The 23,036-nt window shown below is 39.1% G+C and overlaps 1 protein-coding gene across 5 annotated transcripts in view; it reads left to right on the top strand.

Moving 5' to 3' along the window:
• Positions 1–23,036, top strand: part of INPP5A (inositol polyphosphate-5-phosphatase A) — a 318,955-nt gene that overhangs the window by 161,628 nt on the left and 134,291 nt on the right. For all 5 annotated transcript variants that reach the window (XM_042456965.1, XM_042456963.1, XM_042456966.1 and 2 more), the window contains exons 5-6: positions 17,636–17,699; positions 22,118–22,221. In XM_042456965.1, coding sequence (XP_042312899.1) covers positions 17,636–17,699; positions 22,118–22,221 — 168 coding nt within the window. The remainder of the gene's footprint in view (positions 1–17,635; positions 17,700–22,117; positions 22,222–23,036) is intronic.

Raw genomic sequence — 23,036 nt, 5'->3', positions numbered from 1 at the left:
TCTTCCTAAGTTCTGATTGTTAACCCAGTGCCATGGGAAAGACTGGTATTGCAGCAGTTTTTTACAAGAAGCATCACAGGAAAACAGCACTAGTGTTAGAAAGTGACTTTTATTTAGGAGGTATTCCCACCAAGAGGAACAAAGAAGGAAAGTGTTATGGTGTAAGGAGGCTACAAAAATGCAGATTGGAGGTGGAATCTCCAGAACTAGACCAGGTTATAGATAACCACCAGTTCAGCTAATTACAAAGTGTGACAGTTTTATTGTGAAATCAATATTATTCATATTCTGGTGAACAAAGGGCTTGGAACAAGGAGGACTCTGGACTCAGGAATTATACCTTTAACACGGTTTTATCTCAAGCTTTATACTTAACATTCAGCAGCAGTTCTAAGATGTTCAGCAATTTCCATCCATCTCTTTAATAATAATAATAATGAATAATAATAATAATAATAATAATAATAATAATAAAGTTTATTTATATTTCCCACCTCTCCCAAGGATTGAGGCGGGATTACATCAGTAAAAATGATACAATAATACAAAATACAATCAATAAAATACTAATACTGAATTAACCGACATTCCTGTTAGTTCTCTAAAATAACAATTCATTAATTCATCAATAGCCAACAGTCATAGTCAGGAGTGGAACAATCGTCATAACCTTTTATATGGAGCCCAGTGGATAAGCCCGCCAGAAGAGATCCGTTTTCAGTTCCTTCTTAAAGGCCTCTAAGTTAGCGATAAGACGAATCTCTTCCGGTAGGCTATTCCATAATTTTGGAACCGCAGCAATAAAGCCCTATGGGAAGTTGTCATTATCCTAGTGTTATGATGTTCCACTAAATACTTCCCAGATGTTCTAAGTGTGTGGGGCAGATTATGAAGGGAGAGGCGTTCCCACAAGTAACTCAGGCCCGAGCCATGTAGGCTTTAAAGGTAATAACCAACACCTTATACTGCGCCCGGAAGCTAATTGGCAGCCAGTGAAGTGATTTCAATACTGGTATTATATGGTCAAACCTAGATGTACCAGTGACCAATCTGGCTGCCATATTTTGAACCAATTGAAGCTTCCGAACTTGGCATAAGGGTAGCCCCAAGTAGAGCGCATTACAGAAATCCAACCGAGAGATTACAAGTGCATGTACCACATCTTCAAGGTCCTTTCAGTCAAGGTAGGGATGCAGTTGGCATATCAACCAAAGTTGATACCAGGCACTCCTGGTTGTTTCATCTATTTGAGATGACAACTGCAAAGACGGATCCAGGAGTACTCCCAAACTGCGAACCTCGTGCTTTAGGAGAAGTGTGACACCGTCCAGGACTGGTTGACAAAACTCCATCCCTGGACTTAGGGTCCCTATCGCAAGTACCTCCGTTTTCTCTGGATTCAACCTGAGTTTGTTTTCCCTCATCCAGCCCATTACCGACCGAAGGCAGGCATCCAGAGGAGAGATGCCATCCCTAGTCACTGCAACAGACATAGAGAAATAGATTTCGGTGTCATCAGCGTATGATGACACTGCGCCCCATGTTTCCGGATGATCTCTCTCAGCGGCTTCATGTTAAACAGCATGGGGGACAGAATGTCGCCCTGAGGGATGCCAGATGTCAGCTCTCTCCTAGAAGAGCAGCTGTCCCCCAACATCACCATCTGAAATCTGCCCAAGAGGTAGGAACGGAGCCACTGGAGCGCAGTGCCCCCAATGCCTAACTCCCTCAGGTGTCCCAGAAGGATGTCATGGTCTATGATATCGAATGCAGCTGAGTTGTCCAAGAGCACCAACAGGGTCATACTTCCCCCGTCGATGCCCAGATGGAGATCATAGACTAAGGCAACCATGGCAGTCTCCACTCCATATCCCACCCTGAAGCTGGTTTGAAATGGGTCTAGATAATCCAAGACAGCTTGGAGCTGGAAGGCAACTGCCCTCTCGATCACTTTGCCCAAGAATGGTAAAAGGGAGACCGGTCTATAATTATTTCTCACCAGGAGATCCAGGGAGGGTTTTTTCAAAAGCGGTCTGACAACCGTTTGCTTTAGTTTTGATGGAAATTTATATAATTTATATTCCACTTTTCTTCTACACTCAAGGGGCTTTACAAAGGCAAAAAATTACAATAAAAGCATATATAGTTAAAACACACACAAAAGTTGAGATTAAACAGCATTAAATTAACAACAGAATTAAAACCATTTAAAATATTGCTTTAAAAGAAAGGATAAAAATGTGTATATGTTGGTGTGTATATCTTCAAGTCGCCTGTCAACTTATGGTGACCCCATGAATTTCACAGAGCTTTGTTAGATACAGAATGCCCAGAGATAGTTTTGCCAGTATAGCACATAAAAAGCCCATGTGTTTACAGTTACTTCCCAAAGGCATGCTGGAATAGAAATGTCTTGTTTACTGCTGAAAACATGGCAAAGAATAAGCCATCCTAACTTTCCTAGGAAGGGAGTTCCAGTATGTGAGAGCAGCCACAGAGATGACCCTGTCTGGCATTCCTCTCAAATGTACCCGTCAAGGTTGTCAAATAGAGAGGCAGGTTCATATGGGAAGATAAAACCTTCAAAGAGCCTGGACCTGATCCATATAAGGGGTTATAGGGCATAAACAGACCAGAAGCCACTGAAGTTGTTGCAACAAGGAATGTGTGTGCTCCTTGTAGCTGGTACCTCTTAGAAATCTGGATGTAACTCTTTGCAGCAGTTCAAGTTTCCAGTCAGGACATAACTAAGGCATGTGTCACCATGGCCAAGGCAGATGTTTCAAGGGATGAGCACAACTGGTACACTAGCTTTAACTATGGAAATGCACTCCCTATCTACCACAGAAACTTGAACATCCAGATTCGGGGCTGAATCAGGAGTACACTCAGATTTCAAACCTCTGTTTTCAGGGTGAGCTTAGTTTATTATGTTGTTTAGCAAATGGCATTACTTAGTAAAGTTCTCTGTATCAAGTATAAAAGGCACACAAAGTCACATCTATTTTGTGGGCCAGTTTAAGGGGTATTAATGAAGATTGCATGGAAGCAGAAGACATCATTATAGATTTTTGTTTTGGCTTCTGGATTTTCTCTAGTGAGACTTATCTATCCATAATCTTTATGGTGTTCTTCCTTTTTACAAGGCAGGCAAAAACTTGATTTCATATGAAAAGAAAGGAAATATATCAGCTCCTTTAAGTAAAAAGGTTCCTCTTGCCAGGCACATACTGTTTCTTGCCAGCTTAACAGTTTGCAACATGTCTACACACTCGGCATTCCACATAATAGTCTAGGGGCAGATAACTATGGAATTTATCAACAGGGGAGAAAGCGTCATGTTCCTGGTTTTTTTTCTGTTACCATTGTGCAATTGCTCAATAGCAACGAAACACTAACGGGAGATGATCACACGTAAACCAAAACTGATGCAATTCCACTTTGATTACAGAAGAATAGCACTTTTAGTGTACATACCTGAAGCTTTATGTTTCCATTTTTGTAGTCTCTGCACATGCTCAGAAGAGATATCCTGGCAGTTCTCCCTTCCCCCCAACCGTCATTGCTGTTAGTACGCTGACACCCAAATATATTTTTCCATGTCCCTATCAGCAGCTATGACAACAGATGGCATTTCTCCCCTCAATCAATGTCTTGAAGCGGTAATGGGCTGGATGAGGAAAAACAAACTCAGGCTGAATCCAGACAAAGCGGAGGTACTTACAGTAGGGGACCCCAAACCCAGTATAAGGTTGCAACCTCCAGTCCTAGATGGGGTCATGCTCTCCACAAAGGACTGTGTTTCGCAGTCTGGGGGTGCTCCTAGATCCATTGCTTCACATGAGAAATCAGGTGAATGCGACAATCAGGAGCGCCTGTTATCAGCTCCAGATGATATGCCAGCTGCGCCCTTTCCAGGAGATAAAAGACCTAGAAACTGTTGTACATTCACTGGTAACTTCATGATTTGATTTCTGTAATGCGCTTTACATGGGGCTACCCTTGTGCCTAGTCCGGAAAATTCAACTAGTGCAAATATGGCAGCCAAGTTGGTCACCGGAAAAACTAGGAGTTACCGAATAACACCCATCCTAAAATCTCTTCACTGGCTGCCTATTAGTTTCCGGGCACAGTACAAGGTGTTGGTTATAACCTTTAAAGCCCTACATGGCTTGGGTCCAACCTATTTCAGGGATTGCCTGCTCCCATATAATCCACCCCACACCCTCAGGTCCTCTGGGAGGAATCTATTGCAGCCTTTAAAACCCAGACTAACTGCTACCTTCCGGAGGGCCTTCTCTGCAGTTGCTCCCGAACTATGGAACAGTCTGCCAGACGAGATCTGTCAAATTGCCAGTTTAGACAGCTTTAAAAAAGCTGTCAAGACGGATCTCTTCCAGCAGGCCTTTCCTGAATAAAAGTGTCTGGCTACAGAATGATCACTCCTCATCTGTCCTCGATATATATATATATATATGTTTTAATAGATATTTTAATTGTAACATGTTTAATCCTGTTTTAAGGGGGGGATTTTGGGACACAATGTTGTAAATGTGGATTTTAATGTGTTGTGAGCCGCTTTGATTGTCTCGTCACAGAAAAGCGGGATAAAAATAAAAGTTTTTTTATTATTATTATTTATATTATTATTTTGAATAGCAAGCTGGGAATGAAATGTGCAATTGTAGTGCTTTGTAAGTACACACTTGTAATAACATTTAGATTGCGCTTTTGAGATGTTATTAATGATTTAAATCGTTAATACAATCTGATAGGAACATGACATTTATTTTATTTTATTTTATTGAATATACAATGGGACATAACAAACAAATAGTCACATAAACAACAATACCAACAACTAACACAACAAAACATAGAGGAAAAACAAGTAACAAGAAAAAACATACATGCTTATTTTTCATCTTAAAATTGTCCCTTCAAGTACTTCCAACACAGTTTGGGGTATTTAACTAATTTTAACATTATATCATATTCCGCCGAGTTGAAACCTAAAAGACGAAACCTAGCTTTTGACATTTTGATAACTTGTGGGCAACGCAATCATCCCGACGTCGTGTGATCATCTTCTTCTCAATTGCGCAATGGTAACAGAAAAAAAAAATGGGACCATGATGCTTTCTCCCCCGTGTGATAAACTCCTGTCTGAAATCTATAGATCATATACATGCCCCACTACCTTCGAAGGCTTGACTTGGGACGGCCACATCTCCTGGGCCCACTGTTCAGTTGTTGTTGTTTTTTAAAAAATATATACTCAGAAATTGAACTCTACTAACATATAGCTGTGGTTGTTGTGATCATAAAATGTATATAATAAAGTCCCTAGGATTAAGAGAATAGAATAAAATCTAATATCAAATGTCTTCATGGTATATTTTGCATGAATGTTGAGAACATAAATGTCAATGAAATGAAATATTATTCCATCATATTCCATCAGAACATCATTCTGTTCCATCCGAACATCACCATTATTTGGGTAAACATACACATTGTGTGGTTCGATAATGCAGAAACATTTCGTTAGTAAGTTCAATCCAACCATGAAACCAGTAAAAGAATGCTGGTGTTTTTTAAACTCTTTGGATGGTAACAGCACTAAAACTGACAATAAATGACAGATTACTTTTCCTGACTCTTGCTTAAGGTCAAAAATACAGTATTAAGTCAAGTATAAGTCAGTGGGGAATCTCTTGTTGAAACACATGGATTATTTGTTCATGGGGTTGGTCAATAAATAATTACAGAGACATTAAGGGGGAAAAGAGCTCAGATGTTACCACTTATATTTTGCTATTTTTTTGGAAGACATTGTTCATAGTTGAAGCATTAAATTGAAACACAAATGAAGCAGTATATTAGAATTACAGTAAACAAAATCATGACTTGTAGACTTTCATTACTTATTTATAGTAGTGAGGCTGTACAATAGTCTGTAGTGGTTTTTAGTTTATATTGCTCTCAGTTTGTATTTGTTGCTATCTTCAAGATGAATTCTGATATGCTTCAAATATTATTGTAGCCTTGTGAGAAAGTGAAATTAAAATACAGTGGTACCTCGGGATACGAAATGCGCGGGTTACGAAATTTCCGGGATACGAAAAAGTTGGATTGGCAAAAACTGTTTCGGGTTACGAAATATTTTTCGGGTTACGAAATTCATTTCGGCGCGAAATTCAAATGCTATAGGCTTCCAGCGCTAACGGAAAGCTATTTCGGGTTATGAAATTTTCACGTTACGAAGGGAATGGCGGAACGAATTAATTTCGTAACCCGAGGCACCACTGTACTCATCAATTATTAGTATGTTGTTTGTGACACATTTAAGATTTAAGAAATGTATTATAGCATGGGTTTCTGTGAATCGAAGCCTGTTTCATCAGATACACAGTTATACAGAATTCCTTAGTGTGTGTGTTTGTATGTATTGTTGCGGAAGGTATTGTTGGCAGTGAAGTCAGAGATAAGTAAAATACAGACAGTTACAACAGTGACCAAAATCCAGTTCCAATCCCCCTCCTCCAAGAGGAGACCCAGTGAATCAATTACTATAAATCATTGTTTGCGTAAATCCTATTAATTCAACAGATCAGCTCTGGTAATTGAATTTAAACCAGTGATATTTACACTGTTAGCAACACTATCTTCATTTTACTTCCCTCTTTCTGATCTTACTGCCTTTAGTCCCCTCTACCCCCACCAACTAACCACCCATACAATGTGTCTTGTATATTGGCCTGAAGTTTTGAACAGTTCTTCATGTCTCTAATGAAGTGAAGCTGTAATCCACAAGAATCTGTGCAGTAATAAATTTGTTTAATTAAATTTTTATTAAATTAAAAAAACAACATACAGTGACAATGACAATTGACCTGTTGTCAATTCCATTGGAAGAGTGATTATAAAGTGATTATAAAGCACACTTCACTACTGGCCAGCCAGAGCACAATGGTATTCTGTATTGTTAAGGGATGAAAGTGATACTTCAGTGGCTAACATAACGGTTTGTCATTTTTACTATTTCTTTGTGAGTGGTAGGACACTGCATCACACCACAGACTTTAGAAATTTCCCTCACTTTTGACTCTCACCTTTACCATGGCCTCTTGCAGCGAGACTAATCTAGAATTGCATGTCCAGATCCCCCTTAGGCATGAAGATTTCATGGTACTTTGGCTCTATCCCACCCATTCTACTCTCACTCAGTCTTCCCTGTCTTTCTAACTTAGAAACAACCCATTCTCTAAGTCCTACATATAGCCTTCTCCCTCATTTGTTTTCTCTTCCCTGACTTCTATAGCCAACTCCTAGCTCCCATAAAGTTGTCACACAATTTCCCCCCCAACAATGCACATTTTCTTTGCTAAACCGCTTCATCTTCAGTTTGAGTCAACTTGGCTTGTGACAAACAGGGATTTATAACCAAACATTTGACAGTCTGCCCTTTCTGCATTGTGGAGACACTTAGATTAGTCCTGAGCCTTGGTTGTTTTGTAGCTGTGTTATCAATAAGTTATGCAAGACTGTTTGTACACCCTTTGCAGTCCACTATGTTCTATGTCTCCCAATCATTGCATGAAATCCATTTCCATAGTTCTATAAATATTGCCCAAATGTTCTGCTTAGTGACAATAAAATATTGATGCTGGGATTGACAGGGGGCACAATATGAAATACTCAACTACTGTTGAACTAGGACCATTTTGATAATTTGTAAATTATCAAGGTCCTTGCAAGATACTATTTCTTTCCTTAAACCTTTATCCTTCCTTAAAAAGCTGTCTTGTTACACTATAGTTTATCTTCATTCTGGAGATTTAAAAAATTTAACAGGCCTATGAATTCTGAAGAATTTATTATAGTCAAAATGAGGTATTATTAAGTTGTTATTGTACAGAGCATTTTGCTTCACTGTCAGAATGACTTGTCCTTTGCATTGGCAGACACAGAAACATTCATTTTGTTTCCTAATTAGAAGAGCTGCAACTAGAAGCTATGACAGAGTTCAGCTCCTCAATGTACAGCATGCCAGGTTCCATAGTGCAGGCTTTATAAAATTCTCCTTAATTCAGGAACAGAATATCATTAACTTTGTAAGTGGATGAATACAATGGACAAGCAATTTAATTAACTTCTAACATTGAACGTTGGATGGGAGACAAAATGAAATTATGCACATATTTCTCATGCAGGCAGTCAACCTTGAAAGGGGCTTGATTGTGCTGGGTCAGACAAGGGGACAGCTCTGTCCAATTATTTCATGTTTAGCCTTAGAATATGAAATTTGAAATTTGGTACTTTGTAAATCAATCGTCTCTTATTTTAAGGCAGCTTACAAAGATTTCTGGAGATATCAGAAGAGCATCCAGTGACTGTGACATGCTAAATACAGCCTTTTACAACATGATACCCTTCCCATTGAGAGCTGACCTAGATAATACTAAATGAAATGGGCAATAATGTCTTCTCTACAAATTGAATTTGCCATCACTGAGTCTATTATAGGAGAAGAGATCCATGAAATACTAAATTGATTTAAAGCCAAATGGTGTTCTAATTACAATTGTTTAAAGACAAGTGATCATGGCAAATGTGGCTCAACTTCAGCCATCTATTAAATACAATCATTTATTTAAAATACACCATTATGTAGTGTTCATGGATCTGACTTAAAATTCTACCCTGTGGCAGAGAAGTGTGAATGTGTTATGGGCATTTAACCCAAAATTTCTGTAACAACTCTACATTCAAGCATGTTTTTTGAGAGGCAGGAGTGTGTGCAGCATCCAGTTGTTAGACTGGATGATGTTTTATTGGATCCCATCCCAGGATAAAGATAGGATATAAATTCAATAAATATATAAATATCCCTCATCAAAAATCTGAAGTTCCCTCCATTCCTTACCCCTAGTTTATAAATCATTATTAAGAAAACATAGTTTAATATATTTTAAACATAATTTAATGTGATGTAAACTAATCAGACCTATTCCACTGTATTTGTTCAGTTTTCTTGTCATTGAAGATTTTCATACCTGGCTGAATCGCTGGTAAAACATCCATCAAAGGTTCCTCAAACATAGAGGAAGTGCGCATTTGGTGTGCTTCCTCAATCGTCATTGCAGTTGTCGCTCCCTCTTAGCATCCCTGAATCGTTCCAGGGGAGCAGATTTCCTATGAATGCAAAGTTTGCGTTCATGGGAAATCTGCTCCCCTTGAGATGTTTCAGGGATGCTAGAGAGAGCGACAATTGCATGACGATTGAGGAAGCATGCCAGGCATTCAGACATGTGCACATCCTCCATGTTTGAGGCACTTTTGAGGGATGTTTTATCAACGATTCAGCCATGTATGTTCTCCTGTTCTCCAGTCCCAGTCTAATGTTCAAACTACTACACCATACTGGATGTGTTTACTATATTACCATTAAAATTAAAAGATATAACAAAATAATAGCTTCTTATAAAAACCTTAATTGAAATGTAGTACACTATAATTAATCAAAAGTGGAGTGGAGTTTTCTCAAGGTTGGTCATTACTACCACAGAAGAAACCCTGTCCCTGGTACCTGTATGGGATCATACTGCAGGGGATGTAAAATGGTGATTTTTTTAATCACAACTGCCTGATAAAGCCTATAAATATAGCCTAAATATGCCTTTTTGGAGGACCTACAGTTAAATGCAATGAGACTTTTTTAGACTTAAAATTTCAAAATAAAACCATGCTCTTGTGTTCTAGCACAGATGGGAATATTCTTTATAACTCTGTCACATTGCAGCAGAGCTAGGACAATTATGTCAAAAGTAATTAGATACAGCTGTAATTCAAAGCCACTACTCCCTTACCCAAAGTAGTTAATTATAGTTATAGTTGCAATTTATAATAAGTTTTTCTTTCTTGCTTGTAAAAGTACAAGTCACTAGTCTACACTACAAAGCACACTCTCCTCCTGTCCACATTGTTGCTTCTACATCAATAGGAGCCAGCACTTGAACCATGTGATATTCCTCCTCCACCCTTTGGTGAGCCCACATCTCAGGAACTTTAAAACAATCCTTTGCTACAGTCATAATGTATTGGCAAATAGTTAATTCAGAATCACTCATGTTTAACCAGCTTCAAATAATGAGTTAGAAAACCTGCTCTTTAAATTTTGAATCAACATGCTCACACCAACTTTTGTGTATCATTTGAATTGAATTGATGCATCAATCAGTCTTTCGTTTTGAAATTAAGTACTTGTAGGATCCTTCTAAATAGTTTGACCAAAGAGCAAGATAATATGCACATCTTGTGACATGAAGACCTGTTTGTCCAAATTTCAGCTGCGGCCGATTAATTCTTTGAATATTTGTTCAGGTGACTCCAAAAAAACAACAACATTGATTCACTGATATTGGTTGCCCTGTTTCCTGTTTAGAATTTCCTGTCCTTGGAATGTGTGTACACCTGTCACTGGATATTTGGAACATACATTGCATTTCTGAAAACATTAAATTAGAATGCTTTAACATTCCTTTATCACACATTTAACTTTTGCATTGCAGTGTTACAGATTCTGCAGTATGTTGACATCTTACTTGCTGCAACTGCGGTTCTTAGGATTTGACTGCTGGGTTATTAAAGAGTTAATGCAAATAATTAGGCACACCTTTAAAGTTCTAGATGACTACAAATCAGACAGACAAGTCTTGATGTGAAAACAAAACACAATAGCAGTTTAATGTTGTGTACTTTGGCTGATAAGACTAATTCAGGGAATGATAAATTGCTGAACACCTAATTCGGCTGCAGATAAAAAAGTGATAGATTACTGTTTAATGACTTGATTTGTGTACACAGTCAGTTTTTTCCCACTTAAAATAGACATTCACCCCAATTCAGGGACTCAAAAGCACTTTAATTTACAACTTAAAATTGCTAAGAAACTCCCTCCCTTCCCTGGCTTCCTTTGGGATATATTTTCGCCTTGGATCCTTCAAGATCCTGGAGCTTTGGTGTTATACTGACTGACAGATAAGGCATGGTCTAATTCAGTCTGTAGTTTAGAGGTCCCTTCTACAGCTGTTAAGATTGCAATATCTGTTGTATTGGTGCAACAGGAGTCTATGAATTTGCAACTTCATATATTTTTGATTATGTGAAAACTAAATGCATTCTATTTGCATCTGAATTAAGCTCTTAAGGGATCACAAAACCCAACCTCCAAATTTGTATTTTTACTGAGTTACGCCTAAGAATGATGGTCCATTTATAGTATAATATAAAAGAGCCAATAAAATGTACCCCTTTTAAAAATAAGCAACGAAAGAGTGCTTTTATGTAAAAATGTTTTCCTGCTGTCTAGGGTTATTGCATCTCCTCATTTGCTTCTGCTCCTTAGACTGAATTATGGCAGCTAATAGACTACATTTTTCTAATGGAAAAATAAGTGTGCTTGACAGTCAGGTTTATAAATATGTAAAATAAAAAATCCTTTTAATTGTTTTTGGCCAAACAGGCAAGTAATCAATAATATCAGACGTGACAAACATACTGGTGACATGCACTATAGTCAAAAGGACTGGCAGAAGATAAGGACTTCCTGTCAGCAGTGACCTATGCTAATTAATATTCAGATGCTGTCATTTTCAATGACAAATGCATTCCTTGAGCTATATTGATATAGTAGGTTAAACATTGAAAAAGTTAAGTTGAACTTTGACTTTAAATATTCATTAGAGCTAATTATAGATTTTATGACTACATGAATTACACTTTCTGAATCATCATTGGCAATTTATTTTACATTTATTTAAAGCACTCTTCATAATTGCAATATTAGCTTTAGCACATTCAGTGAGGTAATGCAGTGAATGTTTACTCTGAGCAGTAATTATTTAAACATTTTGTTTTAAGTATTTCCCTGGAGTTGTTAGATTTGCGGATGTTAAATGACCCATATCTCAGCATCTAATTAACAATTAAATAGGCCTTGTGTGTTGTATGCTTTATAGATATTTCCATTTTTTTTATTATTAGAGTTAACATTTCCATGTTGCGAGAGTCATTGCTGGTATCATTGTAATGATCTATGGGGTGCAGTGTTTTGGAAGAGAACCAAAAATGTCTGCGTAAATCTCTTTTGAAGCTAACTGAACAATACGATAAGAATCAGTAGGTTACTGAGTGCACTTTGAGTAAGTATTGTTTGGGTTAACAAACATTTTATTGCCATTCAAAAGCATGTCCGCACTTAGGGATATATGCTGAAATAATGGCATTGCTGGATTTGGTCCATTTCATAATTCCCTTTAGAAGCACAAGTATAATTACTGTATATGCTTATATATAATTCTAAAAAAATTAGTAAAAATAATAACCCCAAAAACCTGAGTCGATTTATCCATTGGTCAATATAAATACTGCACTTTTAACAGTTATAAAAAATGAACTATCCCCTGGTGAAAGGCAATCTGTGTAATCTGCCCTGGAAGTCAAATATATACGATATGGGTTTCTCCATTAACTTTGGTGGTAGTAACACCAAATCAGTCTCCTACATTCATTAATAACTATTTGAAGGTAGGCATGGTGAAATTGCCGACACCTACATATATTGAGAAAGGTGATTTAAGAAGCCTAGAAAAAAGTCCGTTTATGAAAACAAACTTGACACATGTCAAGCATGCTTGGATGTTCATAGTAATTACAGATTGAGTTTCCCTTATCTGGAATTTCAGGATTCAAAATATTCCAAAATCCAAAATTGTTGACATGGGTGGCTGAGATGGTGACACTTTTGCTTTCAGATGATTCAATGTACACAAACTTTGTTTATTTTATACACACAATTATTTAAAGTATTTTGTATAAAATTACCGATAGGCTGTGTGTATAAGGTGTATATGAAACATCAGTGAATTTAATCTTTAGACTTGAGTCCCATTCCATCTCCAAGGTATCTCATTATCTATATGCAAACATTTCAAAATCCAAAATAACTCCCAAATCCAAAATTCCTCTGATCTCAAACATTTCAAATAAGAGAGGCTCAACCTGTACCTCTAAAAGCCAAATGAGGGAATGCATTAAACTGACGCTGAAAGAAGAAAGGAGTGAGGTTTACTGTGATATGTAAACATGCCCAGAGTGTTTCAACATTCAGACTTCTTTGGCACAAAGATGTCTTCAGTTGTCCTATTCCATTGATAACAAAGACATTTCATTTTGGCTTTAATACTATACATTTATTGGAGAGCAACCCCCCCCCCCCCATGCAGTGGGATTTGACTAAACCTACATAATATTGCTCTGTAAGAACATAATCTCTGTGAAGAAAGGGTAGTATAATAAGTAAACCAGGAGTGGGCAAAATGCAGCCCATGGCCTGAGTTCAGCCCTCCAGAACTGTTTGTATTGCCCTCAGGGGTAAACAAATTGCCCCAAATGCCCTCTGGGTTATCCCATATTTGCCACATTTTGGAACCCCCTTGTGGGCGGGGCCTGGGGGCCGACCTGGGGAAGCCCTCCTGCTGGCTCCATTTTGTAACCTTCAGGTGGAAACAAACTAGGTGAAGAAACACTGTAGTTGCTTGCCAATGGATAACTTTACTGTCCAACACAAACTAGTAAACAGAAACTTCGAACTTTCTCCCCTCCCAAAAGCGTGCTTCCCCGCAAGACGGTGTCCCAGTTACTTCACTGGCTTCAGTGCAGGGTGTCTTGGGCTTGACTCACCAGCGTCTAGAACTCGCCCTCAGCGGTGTCTCATCCCCTCCAAGGCCTATACGCTCTCTCGGCCCACTCTGCTAGTTCCCGCTCGTCGTGGGGGCCCGGTCTACCTTGTCTTTGGGGCCTGGTTCTGTTCTCCCACCACGCCCCTTCTTCTCCATGCTGCCCAATAGTGTTTTTCCCTATCTCCGGGTTGTACAGCTCTCAAGGGGCAACTCCTTCCCACCGAGGGCTAGCCGGGCACCCGACTCGAGGAGGGCCCACTCATATGTGAGCGGAGGAAGAGGGACGTGCGGGGTTGAGGGTTCTTTCACCTGGGTGCACGTGGCCTATCTCTCTCGCTGTTCTGCGTTCGTCTCTGCATCACCATCTTCTGCATAGCCTCCTCCCCCAAACGCCTCTCCCTCCGCCTTAAGAACCCTCTCTACGCCCGTCTCCTCTTTCCTCCCTGGGGCCCTCACCCCTCCTTCCGTTCCCAGCTGTTCCCACTCTCCCTGGCTCTCTTCTCCTTCCTCCTCTGGGTCCTCTGGCCTGCCTTCTTCTTCCCTCGCCCACTCAACCCTCCACTCTCTCTCTACCTCCTTACACCCTTGACCATTTTAGACCCAGAAAAGGCCCTTTTAAAAACTTTCAGTTACTTCATGTTTTGAAAAAAGGCCTCTCTTTGGGGCTTGGTATCTAGAACCATCTTCAAAGCCAGTAGCCTCTGTGGTGATAGAGCTGCATTTGTACTACAGAAATAATCCAGTTTGTCACCACTTTAACTTCCATGGCTCAGTGCCATGTCTTTCTGGCAAATGTAGTCTGTTGTGGCACCAGAGCTCTCTGATGGGGAAGGCTAAATGTCTCACGAAACATTTAGAATTCCATAGCATTTGACCCATGGCAGTTAAAGTGGTGTCAAACTGAATTATTTCCGCAATGTGGATGCAGCCCAGGTTTCCTAAGAAATTGCTTAGATTTTTCATAACATTCCAGATATTCTGGTCTACATTTTTTTAAAAAAAATCTCTGTTGGTTGTTCCCATCAGTTCTGCTTAATTGTTCCCGTTAGCTAGCCTTCTCCCCTTAACTGAGTAGAGGGTGATGTTGAAAATGAATTCAACAGATGCCTGACTCTGAAAATATGGAGAAAGGAGTCATCTTGTCCTTCCATTTCAGACAGCAAATATCTCAAGTCAACCTTGTATCCAGGGGTCTTCTTCACTTCTGGATGAACCAAAGTATGTGCTTCTGCCTTAACATATTTCAGTGGGCAGGGGAGGAATCAAATTAAGCTATGAGATGATCAAAGCAGAGGAAGAGAGAGAGAGAGAGAGCAGCACTTTAACCAAAGGAACTCTTTTGTTTAATATTTGGTCCTTTTAAAAAAAAAAAAAGACATCTCAGAAAACAGGGATACCCTTCTGGCAAAGCAGATTTTTTTTTTTTGGCTCAGTGATTGCTGCATTATTTATGAGAATCTGCACTGCTGGAGATTGAACATTTGCTGATTTGTCAAAAGCACAAACATGAGGTCCTGTCCATCTCCTTGACATATTAGTTCATCCAATGGAAAACACTGTCACACACTTTTAATTGATCACTACACTTTCTTGTGACCCAGGCAGCTTGCTCCAATTCCTTTATTGTTGTTGTAATTTTTTTATTATGCATTTGCACATGGGGCAAAGTAAATAAGCATCAGCAGTAGACATTCTTGGGGGGGGGACTCCAAGGTTAACCACTGTGGGGAAGGACAGGTTGACTGCATTAAAAAATAGAAAGAAAGAAAAAGAATATTGTCTGAGATTAAAAGGCTAATACCTAACATTTAATGTCTTAATATAATTTCATTAGCAATTAATAAAGCTCCAATTCCCCCTCTTCATTATGTGCCCATGATATTCTGGCCTTTAACCTCCAAGGAATCACAGCAATAATTTTTAAATAGCTGTGATCTTCAAGGACTTCTTCTTAGCAGAGATATGTCATCCTATCTTTCTTTCACAGAAAGAAAATCTTATGCTCAGGTTTGTCTTCTCTGCATAATGTGATTTTTGGCTCCAAATATAAGACTTTGGAAGAATCTTGTCTTTCAGAAAAGTTGTACTGCCAAATACTACCAAATTCCACCCAAATAAGATTGGTAGATTCAGCAGCTGGGATTTGGAGGCAGACTGGCTCTTGCCTAGGTGGAAGCAACCTTAGCACATTGGTTAGATTTGCCAGACTCCACTTGCATTCTGTTCAGTTCTGGTTGTGTTGCATTTGTTACGTGCCTTCAAGTTGAAACCAGGTTATGGTGACCTAAAAGTGGTGCCTCCAAATTGAAACCAGATTATGGTGACATTTGAGCTTTGGTGGCAAGATATATTCATGGGAGGTTTGCCACTGTCTTCCTCTGAAGTGAAGAGAGCATGCTTTGCCCATGGTCACCCAGTGAGTTTCCATGATTGAGCAAGAATTCCAGAGTCCTAGCCCAACACTCAAACCATTACAGCATGTTGGCTCTAAGCCCAGTTCTGGTAGTTGCAGAATTCACTATGTATCAGAGAACTAGCAGGAGACAGTGATCTAGAAAGCCTTTCATCAACTTGTAGTTGAGAATACTCTTTCACAACCCTCCCACTGTGTTGTATCACAGCTATAATCCTTGCTGGTCAACCTGCTCTGTATCATAGTCCAACACAGAGGGCAACATATTCAGAAAGATTATCCTAGCATAGTGTCTGCTACAGGTTTTAGCAGGCGCTTGGGCAAGGTATTAATTGGAGGCCCTTCTCTCCAAGGTGCTTTTGTACTTTTTGTCTGGTCCCAGTTCATACAAATATCATTGTTTGTATGTTTGGAGGGGGCAGGTGAACAGGCAGTGTTGATGAAGAAGAAGAGGAAACTAGAAAGGCTTTTTAATAAGCTATACTATGCAATCGACTCATGTAGAGAATCACTGTGTTCTTAGACTGTTCCATCCCATGGCTAAAAGCAAGAGAGGATGGCCAAATGAAAAAGAAAGCAAAATGTCTACATATTTAATAGTTGTGTAGAAGATATGATTGCAGGAGGAACACCTTGTTCTTTCATAGTGACATTAAGAATTGTGCTTGTTGTACACTAAAGAATTGCTTCTGGATAGCACAGGTAAATATTTTTTGGGGGGAAGGGTGTACTGGGTGGTCAGAATGTGTGACTGAGGTTTAGTTCCAGACCATGGAAAGTTACATTTTTATATTACAACCCCAAGAATCTGCACATAGGGTAGACTGCGCTGGCTGGGGAATAGTGGAAGTCATCATTTAAAAAAAATATTTTTCTAATCTCTGGTTAGTCCTAGATCAGGGAGGATCATTCTGTGGTTGTACAGATGTTGGGCTGTAGTTCCCAGCATTCCTTGCAGCTGGTTAGAACTGCTGAGTGCTGCAGTTCAACAACATCTGGAGGGCAGCACAGTTCCCATCATTGATATCTTCTGGATCAGTGATCCTGTGAATCTGTATCAATTCTAGATTAGCTTTGACTTTTTAAAAAGATTGTACTTTATGCCTATTAAATTTGTGTGTGTGTATATATATATGATGTTTTTATTATTATATAAATAAATTATATTAAATATATTATTCAAATATTTATATTATATACATATATTATAATATGTAAATTTATAATTAATATATATTTATAATAGGTATTGGTATATTTATTATCACTTTAATACAGATGTCCTTATAATACATAATTTTTGATTGGGCGTTATTGTATTAAAATGCCAAACAAAATGAAGCATTCATTTTTAATGAATGTATGTCTTTCAATTTGTCTCCAGGAAATAAATACAGACCATTAGAATAGTTCAGGGTTAGTATATTTAAAGTGATATATTTACATTTTCATTTTGTTTTATTTTGTTTTCAAACAGGCACTGGGAAGTTTTTACTTTCTACATGAATCCTTGAAAAATATTTACCAGTTTGATTTTAAAGGTAAGTGTAAGAAATAAGCTTGATAAGGCTATAGACTTGTATCAGCTGAGAATAAGTACAACCAAACTCAGTGTTCCAATAGAAATGCTCTTGACTACGTTGTCAATGTCACACTGTTCAGTTCTGCTTATAGTAGAAGTTATATCATATTAGCAGTTTAGGACACTGAGAGATCAGTATTTGAATCCTGGCTCAGCAGTGGAAACCCACAAGGTGACCTTGGGCAAGTCACACTCTCTCAGCATCAGAGGATGCCAATGGCAAACCCTATCTGAACAAATCTTGCTTTTACATGGCTGTTTTCTCCATATCATTCAGGGTACAAATGCGTTTGCCACTAAGTTTATACTTGACAAGGACTTCCATCCAATCTTAGCCCAGTGAGTCTGTATATCTTTATTTACAATACAGTATTCACCCTTTAGTTTTGTAGGTATATGGAAGCCTAAAGTGTTTTAAATGTAGCCCTCTAAAGGATAACATAAAGAAAGATCGAAATACTTTTTGTTTGTTTTTGGTGGGAACGCCGCCTTGAGTCCCTTTATTCGCCGCCTTGAGTCACTATATTGGGAGAAAGGCAGGATTTAAGAAAATAAGAAATAATAATAATAACATTATTGACATTATAGATTCTTGATTAATGAAAATTCATTGGTTGATTTTACTAATCGTCACTGGATTGGGGTTAGTGTTGCCAGTAGCACAAAGAAAGGTTCACTGTTAACAACTGCACATGTGATATACACTGCAATAAATAGTGGTAGTAGAATCATTTTGATTCACTTTATCTTTTTTGTCTCCAGCTTCAGCACTTGATTTACTAAACTAGGTAAACTGTTGTTTAGGGACTCAGATTATGAGAGGCTTCTAAATATCCCTCACCTTATGATATACCCTAAAACCAATTGTTAGTCCCACTACATTGACCTGTTGAATCAGTGGAATTTGTTGATTTACCAGGTTTCCACTGATTCATTATGTCTGGTCTAGTTCAGATTAGCAATTGGATTTGGGTATGTTATGTATATGTGTGGGTGTAATGGGTATTGCACTTCTAGAACTTCATATAGTTTATGTTCTCAGCTTGACTTTATCTGCCCCATTCTGCAAGGACATCTAAGCAGTGAACAATAGTCTCTCCTCCCTCCGCTTCAGTCACAACAGCCCTGTGATGCTGAGAATGAATGACTGAAAGAAGAGCATGTTCTGATGAAGTAGCTATCATTAGTGGGCATACAGAATATCCCAGGTTTATTGTTGGCATATGCAATGCTGTCCCCAGATAAGGTTAGGAAGGAAACCTGCCTTAAAACCTGTAGAGGTGTTACCAATCAGAGTTGCCAGTAATGGCCTCGGCAGCCCAAGGGTCATTGCTAACCGGCTTCCTGTGACAAACTTTAATACACTGTATATTTCATTTCTTCCAGCATGTGGATATGGATTGGGAAGGGGAAAACAAAGCAAAAAAAGGAACTTCTCAGATGTAATGTAAATATGATGAGGAGAGTCCTCTGGAAGCACCCTCCCGCCCCCTGTCTCTCACACACACATTTTAATAGGTTCAACAACTACATACCTAGCCCAGACTTGTGTCCCCCCTCCTGCCCAGACACAGCCATGTAGTGGCTGGCAGGAGAGTTGGAGGGGCAGCTGAAAGAAGAAGATTGCTGCTTATTGTCATCCTAGTTTAGCAGATCCTGGAAAATTCCTGAATTGTTGTGTGCTGGCTATCAAAATACAGGAACAGGCAGTCCTCCATGCCGTCCTGCATGCTATCCTTCAACTTTGCCAGCCAGGAAAAAAGGTGAATCAAGGAGAGACTGTCTCCTCTCCCCACCCAGAACGTCTTTGGAAAGTATTCAGTTTTTGAAACACTTTTGAAGACATTTCCTCGGCAGGGAGAAAAATCTTCAAATTATTCGTTCCTCCCCTGTGAATAGTTTAAACAAGCACATCCCTAATGTGCAACAGCTCTGATAAAAAATACAGTGTTTGGGGTTTTGAGAAATGTCTGCACTAATTTCAGTATAAAAATCTCATAAGCTTGGTATCACTTATTGAGACAGGTCACATTCATTCTGTGTTTTTGCTCCACATTTATGTGAAACATCATTGAAATTGTAAGTGAACTAATTGTCTAAATTGTTCAGTTTCATTATTCTTGTTCTTACCCAAGATAGATTGCCCCCTTTCTAGTAATTGAGGGTAGGCTAGGGGGTGAGAGGTGTCTGTCTTTAGTGAAGGATTTGAACAGCCATTCTGTGAGTATTGCATTTCAAGGTTTAACTATCATAAATCCTTTCACTCATCATCTTTTTGATGTTCAAGTAAAAATCTTGCATGTAATGTGAAAGATTCATCACAGAGTATTGCATTCCTGAAAGAGAGGATTGTAAATTGCCACAGTGATATACAAAGTTTTTAATGAGAAATTAAGTTCTCTGTCCACTCATTTTCTTCACTTGTAACAGTTTAATAGTTGCTGATCAATAATACAGGTTATTCTTAATCAAATGAACTGTGGAGATGTCTAGTATATTCACTTCAGTGTTAGTGCTAAGCCTATTTTTTTGTATCTGATAGCTTTCACCATCAAATTCAACTTTCATCCTGCTAAAATTTATTTAGAGTTAAGTCCAGCATTGCCCCCATATGTCTTCCCCCAAAGCTACTGTAAAACATCAGAGGGACCAACCAAACCTTGTTTGCCATCCTTTGTGGGGCAGCTGTGGTGGGGAAATGCAAAAATCTGGAACCCTGTAAAAGCACAGTCCTGGCCTTTCACAAACTCTATTGGTTAAAATTTTAAAAGTACACTTCAGCATATGCTAACATCACACAGAGTCTAAGGTGATTCTAATCCTTCTATACTACTACTTTTTCCCCGTTCCTCTTTTAATCCAGTTGTTCATTGAAGAGAAAACAGCAGGAAAGTGTCTGTACTGCATTTGGTTGAGCTTAGTAAACTGAAGAGGTAGCAGCTGGAGCAGCCATCTCATTGATTTCATTTTATATAACAATATTGGCACATATTTCTTGCGTTGAATATATCTTCAGAAGGAGATCACATCAGAGGCAGTATGTTTAGTATAGTTTTTTGTTACTCAGATCTTAAGCTGAAGTATGGAACTGATGCTCTATAGACTTGAAACTGGGAAAGAGACATTTGTCCCATCGGCAAAACCACCTCTGAGTGTTCATTGCCTAAGAAAATCCTATAAAAGATTTGAGGTTGGCATAAGCTGACAGACAACTTGAAGACACACACACCACAGTTTATGTCAGGGGTAGATTACATGTGGTCTACAGGCTGAATGTTGATCCATAAGACCGTTCTACTGGCCTCCACAATGATTTTTTTGTCCTCACATTCTCCCAAACACTCTCCAGGGGGTATAGCATGGGGACATTTTTGCCCCTGGACTATTTTAGTCCTGTGAGAGGCCTTTTTAAAAAAAAGCTGTAAGTGAGCCCTTGGACATTTCATGTTGCAATAAAGACTTGTCCTGTGGCTAAAATGTGCCAGGGTGCCCCCAAAACATGGTACACAATGTCCCCCAGAGCCTATAGAGGGCAGTAGGGAAAGTTTGAATATTTTTGCACAGGGTGCGGCAGTGAACACGGTTCTCTGAAGTCTCCCAAGGGGCTAACAGAGCCCCTGCCCTCCAAGAGTTGCCCGTGCCTGTTTTATATCCACAGATTTTGCAGTCAGAGAAACGGATCCCTTTGCTGCATTATGGAATTTTTTAAAAATAATAATTTCTAAAAATCAAACTGTGATTTTTACCATTTTATAAAAGAGACATCGTTTTACTGTGCCGTTGTGTTTAATGGTTCTTGAACATCCACAGATTTTGGTATCCATGGGGCGGGCCTGGAACCAAACAGTAACGGATACTAAGGGCTCCTTGTTCATCTATAGCTATATCTCCTGATGTTCACTACCCTATGCCCATCTTTTAAGCAGCGCAGTCCCCCCCCCAACATGGCCATTTCCCTACCGTGAAGAGAGTGGGTGGGATCACTGAGGATGTATCCAGTTATATTATGTAGCAGGATGCACTGTGAGAGCTATCTGCAGGGACATCCAAGGGTCCTTGGAACGTCCCTGCTGATGATGTCCTTGCAGTCTGTCCCAATACAGGAAAAGAGCTGGATGTCACCTCTGTGAGCTCCCTGCAATCCTGACCTCTGAAGTGACCAAAAAAGTGAGTCGCAATGGGGTATGTCCAATATATGCTATCATAATTTACTAACAGGATGCCAGTTTATTTTTCTGTGGAGCAAAACTTGTTTAATTAGATTTGCATTAATTGCTAGTGTCATCAGATATACTGTTTATGTATTCTCTCTGTTATATGTTTAAAAACGTAGCTGGAGTAACAGATGTATGCTATATGTTTCCTGTCTTTTTCTAGCTAAGAAGTATAAAAAAGTTACAGGGAAAGAAATCTACTCAGATACATTAGAAAGTACACCTATGCTGGAAAAAGAAAAGTTTCCACAGGATTATTTCCCTGAGGTAAGTATAAACAACTGATAATTCCACAGTATGGAGAGCTTGTTTGTGATCTTATGTGTACTAGCAATCTGGTTGGAATCCATCCTGTATTGTTGCTCTATAACAGGCTATAATTCTACCATTGTCACCAGTTTATCTAGATTGGATTAGGTTAGATTAGATTAGATTATTAGGTCTGATAATCTGTTACTGATCTCAGAGTCTGGACAGGTTCATATAGTTATGCATATCCTTAAGATAACTTAATCTCAAACCTTGTAGAGCTTTAAAACGATAAATAGCACTTCAGGTTGTGCCCAGAAACAAAAGTCAAACAGGAAGAAGATGCTATGAAATCACTCATGACCACCAGCAGCACGTCTCCCTCAGATGGAAGCCACCACTGGGTTTTCTGGCCCTAGGGCTGTGCAGAAGCCCCCCCCCCCCCCCCCCCCCCAGCAGGCGCCCCAGGCCCCCCCCCCCCCGGGCCTACGAAAGGGGGGGGCCCCCCCCCCCCCCCCCAGCCTCACGGCAGCTAAAGTAATCTAGATTCAGCCCAATATTTTTCTGCAGGTTCAGAATCTCTATGAGTGAAAATAGGGAGCAGGAATGAATTTCTTAGTAGTTTAATAGGAAGCAGAAGACTGAGCAGGCTGAGATATTTATTAAAAGTAAAAGAAAGGGAGAGAGACTGACTAACTTGAATTGATTTGCTGGTGCAATAAGAGACACTTATAGGCTAACAACTTTGTGGTGCATGCACTTGTAAATGTGGGTAGCTAAACACAGTAGTGAACAATGAAGGGACATGGAAGCATGAGATAAGTGGCTGAGAT

Source organism: Sceloporus undulatus, chromosome 3, assembly GCF_019175285.1.
Source record: "Sceloporus undulatus isolate JIND9_A2432 ecotype Alabama chromosome 3, SceUnd_v1.1, whole genome shotgun sequence".
NCBI lineage: Eukaryota > Metazoa > Chordata > Lepidosauria > Squamata > Phrynosomatidae > Sceloporus > Sceloporus undulatus.
The sequence above is the reverse complement of the archived record's forward strand: the minus strand, read 5'-3'. Positions and strand labels throughout refer to the sequence as shown.